We start from the raw sequence: 7,405 nt of genomic DNA, 5'->3' as shown, positions 1-7,405 counted from the left end.
GTGCAGACACTTACAACGACTGCATGAGCAATTATCAGGGGCGATTGTAAGATGCACTAAAAAAGAACAAGTCGACAAGCAGCACAAGTGGTGCAAAGACTTCATAAGTATTTACATTACGAGCATTCATTGATTGTTTATTACAGAACTAATGTTTGTTTTACTCATATTCACTCAAGGTCCAGTTGTTTGGCTACTTCCTCAGCAAGGGATCCATCTCCTGCATATATTGTTTGAAGCTTGTGTCTGAGTAATCTCCTGCCATGCCTTCAGCAACAGGCTTCAAATCAGCTTTCAGGTAGAAAGACTTGACGAAGCTCAGCACCTACTTGGAGATGGATTTCGCCATCTTGTGGATGTAGCCGGATAATTTTGCTAGCACGTCCTTGAGTATTTCTCACAGTGGATGAGGTTCCAAGCCTTAAACAGGAGGCTCTATAATATCTGCAATGGGTTGGGCGGCTTCGCAAATCTTATTCAAAGTAAAAATTGTAGCCATAGCCTCAGCCTCGCGCTCCTGGATGGGCTTCATGGCATTGACTAGATCGATATCAGCATCCTCGCGCATTTTCTTCTACTTCTCCAAGTGATGCTCAAGCTTTTCATATTCACGAACTAACTTTGTCGTGTTGATCTGCTACATGATAATGAGCATTTTGCCATCGGTAACTTGACCCTGGAGATTGCTTTCCAATTTCTCGTGCCATGCACATTAATGCACAAGAGGGCCGGTGATACAAGAAAAATCAATACTCAAACATCAATAAGAGATTACCTTGGATCCGCTGATTCAGTGACTTGTTCCGACCAATGAGGCGGAGATGTTGCATTTGATTACAAAGATCAATAGTGATCCATCATGCTTCATCATTAGCCATCTCTCCATATCCTTCAAGCATTTGGGACTTGCGGTGGGTGCGCTTGATAAGATCATGTAGCACAAATTACTACTCATGTTAATACATGGGCACCAGCTACAAGCTATTCAATAACAAATCAAGACAAAAAAAAAAGACATACCTTTGCATAATTGCCCAAGCAGTTGTGCATCTCCATCATGCCTGACACCATCTCGGGATGCAGCAGAGGATCATCGATGAGTTGAATGTCCTCCAGACAGATCTTCCCGGCTGCCAAGGGGTCCACTTCAGCTTCAGGATTCATCTCTTCCTGTGGAATTACAGTAAGGCTACTTGATGGACCTGGCTTGGAAGATGTATTTATGGCCATGGCTTCAAGAGCTGTTGCCGCTTCAAGTTCTACTCTTGGCACGAGGGCTACGGAAGTAGCCACGGCACCGAAAGTAGTTGTCATTTCCTTTGTGGACAACTCATTGTTGACATGCCCTTTGTGAGATGCTTTTCATACTCCCATGATCAAGATCACGTACACGCCACCACCATATGCTAAACTTCTACACTGGAAGTTAGCAAACATACCATCCATCCATCCACAAAATAAAGCTCCATGTTGTTCTATGAGCTCTCTCTCCAAATTTATCCTTGCAAAAGAGACATGGGCTATGCAAAATGAAATAAAATACATGCTCATAAAAGCATGATGAAAAAAAAGAGAGAAAAGATAGCCCATGTCCCAAAAGAAAAAGCAAAGGAGAGGGATGGATCATACAAAAGGAGTCCATACACCATCCACCACGTACCATCCATACACATGCACATCTTGATCAGGTTGTATGACTTGTTTCTCCAAGGATCCGGTCTTTGACCTAGGAACAAATGCGAAACAGGTATGCCTTTATCTTCCCCACCTACAACTCCACATATAAGATTATTAAGAGTAGGTTGTGAAAGAAAGGCAAAACTATGCCTTGGTGAGGAATCATACATATTGAGCGATCCGAGAGTATCAATTGAGGAACTTTGATTTCTTTTGAAAAACTTTGCAAAACTTCCGGATTGATAGTTAATCAAGGGATGAGTGAATGGTGCTCTACGAAACCGTTCTATCTCTCAACCGCCCAAGACAATGTGAAGCTACATGCCCCACAAGAGTAAGGTAAGAGGTAAGATCAATGCCAACATATTCAAAACATGGAAGAATACTTTGTTGTAGGCATGTCATAAGTTAGGAATACAACATAGTAGCAACTCCTGATCAACCAACCTAAGTCTTAGCATTTGCTCGAGACGAGCGAAGGCTTAGCTTGGGGGAGTTGTTTATGGTCGTTAAGTACCAAATATGACCATCAATATTCTCAAGAATAAAGGAGAACTAGCATTTGTTACACGCTTACTTGGTTTAGAATAATGTAGTTCCACATGTACTTGGAGAATATTTGGGTGCAGGTGAATAAGCACAAAAGGAAGGAGAAAACACACTCCCATGGCGAAGAAACACAACTCCGATCAATGAGAGATCGCCACGGGGGCAGCACACGGATCCATGGGTCCACAAACCGCGGCAAACCGCCTTACCGAGGTGGGTAGCACCTACAACCATCATTGGGACCCACCTGGAAGTCTACTAGACGAAGGCGATTGCGAGTGGGGCCAGCAGGTGGTCAGCCGAACCCACCTCTGTCTCCCCTCGTCCCCAGCTGATGTGTGGCGGCGGTTGACGGCTTCCCTACGTCGATTAGAGGAGATTCCCCTGAATATTGCTCATGTAAACTGCCTCTATAGACCTATAAATAGAGGGGTGTGCTCTCCTTTTCAACACACACCACAAGTTGAATCACTCTCTCCCTCATAGTTTTCAAATTAGTGGAGTTAGGCTAGATTAGCTCTACTCAAGATTCCAATTCCTCTTGGAGTTTAGGGTATGGTTCTTGTATCTTTTATTCCTAGATTGACTTTATGCTGTTCAAGTTATTCATCTTCTTTATATAGTGTTATGCTTGGTTGTTATATGCATAAGTTAGCTCTAGAAAGCATTGCAACATTAGGTTAACCTTGTTACGCGAAGCGAGGATGAAAGCGTAAGCAGGTTGCAGTGCAAGTGTGGTTCACTCAGCATGCAGAGTGGGCATGAACCGCTTTCCTAGTTGGGTCGTTACGAGTGTTATGATTGGTTCTTATATATGCATGAGTTAATCTTATACTCTTGTTATGTTGATATGCTTGACTTATATGCTCGTATGCTAATAACAAGATTAAAATAAGATTAAGCATGAATATAATTGATTTTTTAAAAGAACAATTTCTATATTTGATGGACCATTTTTATTTCTTACTGGAACAGTTTTTTCAAAACATTTTTATTTGTTGCAGTACAATTTCTATTTTTAACTGAAATATTTCTATCTCAGGTATTTTTCTTATGTTCAGAACAATTTTTAATACATCTTTATTTATAGGCTAAGTAATAGTCCCACTTATCTTTTTTTATTTAATATATTAATTGTATGGCCTATTAGCGGATAAAAAATAATAAATAATCACTGGACGTGGGATCCCTATCCCTCAGTTCCTGTTCCTCACCCCTCCCAGACCCAGCGGTCAAACACCTAGCAGCAGCCGGTAGGCACGGCGGACGCGCACCGGCGCGAGCGGCAAGTGCCGAGGGAGCGCCGGGCAGCTTGTTCCCGCGTGGGCGAAGCCCACCAGCCGACCCCGCCGCATGTCCGCGCAGGTAGGTTGGGTGGCAGCAGGCCTGGGCGCCTGGGCCGCTGGCCGTGGTCAGCACCCGGCAGCGGCGGGTTCACTGGGCACGGGCAGCACCGCCCCATGACGGCAGGAGCAGGGCACCGGCGCCAAGCGGCACCACAGGGATCGGGACAGGTAAATGATATTTTCATTCTACTACTGTATCCGGTCTAACCAGGTATAAATTCTCTCCACTTTTGTAAATTTATATGTTGTGGTTTAAAGTATGTACGCAAACATCTGTATTCGAACCATTGATTTAAGGACTGTTTAGGTTGAGCCTATACACATAGTGTCATTGTATTGGTCAAAAAGATAATTTTATTGCTTTAATAGAAAGTACTATTCAAAGTTGCATTTCTCAAACTGCACTTCCTACTTAGAGCAAAATTTACCTTTTGTTGGTATCTTTTAAAACTCTATTTTAGTCATTAGCATGTGCCTATTTCATAAGCTGTTGCACGACTACGGCTTTGCTTCTAATGCTTGGCAGCCACGGCTCATACCACTTGCATAACAATAAACAAAAAATAGTTAGTCTACACTAAAATCCAAGGTGGCTGCTGAACGTCGTAGCTTCCGAATGTCCGGAATCTGCTGCTCAGGGGTCAGGGCTTTGCTTCTAAGGCTAATCCCAGTGGGAGTTTCATAGAGGTTTCATGCACATTAAATACGGTGACACATCAGCATATGTGATGACATGGCATGGTAGTTATGAAGTGAGAGAGGGAAGGGATTTCATCAGGATGAAACTGTGTATACACTGTTTCCAAGACTATGAAACCTATTAAAACTTGCATTGGGGGCTATAGAGTTTCATTTCAACTAACCATATCCAATCACATGCCTCACAATTAAATGTCATGGGCATCCTATGAAATCGTGAAATGAAACTGTGCACTGGGACTCTCTGTTTCATTCATGAGAATACACCTCATGGGATGATGTGACATCCTTGGAAACATTGCAATGAAACCTTGCACTGGAACTGGTCTAATGCTTGTCAGCCACGGCTCATACCACTTGCATAACAATAAACAAAAATTAGTTAGTCTACACTAAAATCCAAGGTGGCTGCTGAACGTCGTAGCTTCCGAATGTCCGGAATCTGCTGCTCAGGTTCCTATAAAAATCCTTCCCTCCCTGCATCTCAGCATCCCTGTTCACCATCCCACTTCAACAGTTCAACCGCCAGGTCACACGCTTGCCAGCACTGATCGTCATGGAGAGCAAGGCGGGAACAGAGGAAGCCCTGCTCCTGTCGCGCCCCGAGAACACGGTCGCGGCGGAGGCCAAGCGGCTGCTGCGGCTGGCGGGGCCCCTGGTGGCCAGCTGCATCCTGCAGAACGTCGTCCAGCTGGTGTCCGTCATGTTCGTCGGCCACCTCGGCGAGCTTCCCCTCGCCGGGGCCTCCCTGGCCAGCTCCCTCGCCAACGTCACCGGCTTCAGCCTGCTCGCCGGCATGGCGAGCGCGCTGGACACTCTGTGCGGGCAGGCCTTCGGGGCGCGGCAGTACGGCCTCCTCGGCGTGTACAAGCAGCGCGCCATGCTGGTGCTCGCGCTCGCCTGCGTCCCGATCGCCGTCGTCTGGGCCAACGCCGGCCAGATCCTCGCCCTCATCGGCCAGGATCACGACATTTCGGCGGAGGCCGGGGCTTACTCCCGGTGGCTGATACTGTGCCTGGTTCCCTACGTCCCGCTCGTGTGCCACGTCCGGTTCCTGCAGACGCAGAGCATCGTCGTGCCAGTGATGGTCAGCTCCGGCGTCACGGCGCTGAGCCATGTCTTCGTGTGCTGGGCGCTGGTGTTCAAGGCCGGCATGGGGAGCAAAGGCGCCGCACTGAGCAACGCCATCTCCTACTGCGTCAACCTGGCCATGCTAGCTCTCTATGTGAGGCTGTCAGGCGCGTGCACGAGGACATGGACTGGATTCTCCACCAAGGCTTTCAAAGAGCTGCGCCGGTTCACTGATCTCGCCGTCCCTTCAGCGATGATGGTCTGGTGAGTCACGTCACACATTTACAGTTGCCTTCAAATGGGGGATTCTCTCTTTTCTCCATCTTATATAACTTAACTAAATAGCAATAAAAATGTTGATGTCTGTTCCTTTGTGCTTGCAGCTTGGAGTGGTGGTCATTTGAACTGCTTGTGTTGCTCTCTGGTCTTCTGCCCAATCCTAAGCTTGAAACCTCGGTACTGTCGATATGGTAATAATCAGCACCGACACTTTGTCAGTTCTTCAATAAACGGTCTTTACCTTTCCATGTTTCTGACTAGTATTGTTCAATTCGGCAGTCTCAACACGGGTGCTCTGATGTTCATGATACCCTTTGGTCTCTGTACAGCCATAAGGTATGCTCTGTAACAGATACAATTGCCTCATGTACATCGGCTTATTCATGTTTTTTTCCACTGTAGCACACGAGTTTCGAATGAACTCGGCGCGGGTAAGCCCCAAGCAGCGAAGCTGGCAACTCGAGTGGTCATGTGTATCGCCTTGTCTGCAGGTTTGCTGCTAGCCTCTACCATGATTTTGCTACGCAATCTATGGGGCTATATGTACAGCAACGAACCTGAAGTTGACACATACATTGCGAAAATGATACCGGTTCTCGCCATATCATTCTTCACGGATGGGCTTCACAGTTCCTTATCTGGTAAAATTCATTTCACTAGTGAGCTAGTAGTACTTTACATTTCAAAATTTTTTGTGCTGATAATTCTCTAAACTTTCCAGGAGTACTGACTGGATGTGGTGAGCAGAAGATCGGCGCACGTGTTAATCTCGGTGCGTTCTACTTGGCCGGCATTCCCATGGCCGTGTTGCTTGCATTTGTCCTCCATCTTAACGGAATGGTATGTTACCAAAGTTCTTCAAACTTTCCCGTGAATTTTGACATTATCGCAGGTAAATAAACCACATGAGTAAATACGGAGTACCTCCCAAAAACTAAAACTGCTGTTCCTTTTGTAGGGTCTTTGGCTTGGCATTGTCTGTGGCAGCCTCACCAAGCTTGTGTTGCTCACGTGGATCACACTGCGGATAAACTGGGACAGTGAGGTAAGAAAATACTACGAGACTGTAACTATAAATTGCTATATACCTTTCGTGTTTTTTCCAGACAGTTAAATATAGCGCATAAACAATTTTCAGGCAATCAAGGCAAAAGAAACGGTGTTCAGTTCTTCTCTTCCCATAGCATGACAGTGTTATATGCAAACAGGACGGATAAAACCATAATGGCGTCATTGCACAGACATTGGGGACACATTTTCTCTAAGTTAGCAAGTAGTAATCATAAGTTATTATTCAATACCCCAACGGGATATTTTTGTTAGTGCCTCTATTTATCGGAGAGGTTTGATTCGCTGTAACTTCTCCAAAACAAGCAAAATTTAATATCTTTATTTATTTGAATATATCCAGTGTTTCACGTTGAAGTAATTGTCCATCTTTTCTCATAGATTTAAGTTTTTAGTTGAATTATTTCGAAACTTGTCAGGTACGATTAAATTATGTAGATAATTGTATATTTTCCCTTGGACAAATCCTTTTTTTTTCCTCGTCGATGATAAGTAGAATGCCGCGCTGGCTGGTGGCCGCCACAAATGAATTAAGGGGGTGTTTGGATCCTGAAGCTAAAGTTTAGTCCATATCACATTGAATATTCGGAGGCTAATTAGGAGGACTAAATATGAGTTAATTATAAAACTAATTACATAGATGGAGGCTAAACGGTGGAACGAATCTATTAAGTCTAATTAATCCATCATTAGCAAATGGTTACTGTAGCAGCACA

The 7,405-nt window shown here is 45.0% G+C and overlaps 1 protein-coding gene across 1 annotated transcript; it reads left to right on the top strand.

Moving 5' to 3' along the window:
- The first annotated feature begins 3,447 nt into the window (after positions 1-3,447).
- Positions 3,448-7,046, top strand: LOC117836960 (protein DETOXIFICATION 16). Its single transcript, XM_072291134.1, has 7 exons — positions 3,448-5,606; positions 5,726-5,812; positions 5,901-5,957; positions 6,024-6,262; positions 6,343-6,461; positions 6,580-6,666; positions 6,760-7,046. Exons 1-7 carry the CDS (start codon positions 4,828-4,830, stop codon positions 6,808-6,810), a joined length of 1,419 nt encoding a protein of 472 aa, XP_072147235.1. The 5' UTR covers positions 3,448-4,827; the 3' UTR covers positions 6,811-7,046.
- The last annotated feature ends 359 nt before the right edge of the window (positions 7,047-7,405 follow it).

Source organism: Setaria viridis, chromosome 9, assembly GCF_005286985.2.
Source record: "Setaria viridis chromosome 9, Setaria_viridis_v4.0, whole genome shotgun sequence".
Classification (NCBI taxonomy): domain Eukaryota; kingdom Viridiplantae; phylum Streptophyta; class Magnoliopsida; order Poales; family Poaceae; genus Setaria; species Setaria viridis.
The sequence above is the reverse complement of the archived record's forward strand: the minus strand, read 5'-3'. Positions and strand labels throughout refer to the sequence as shown.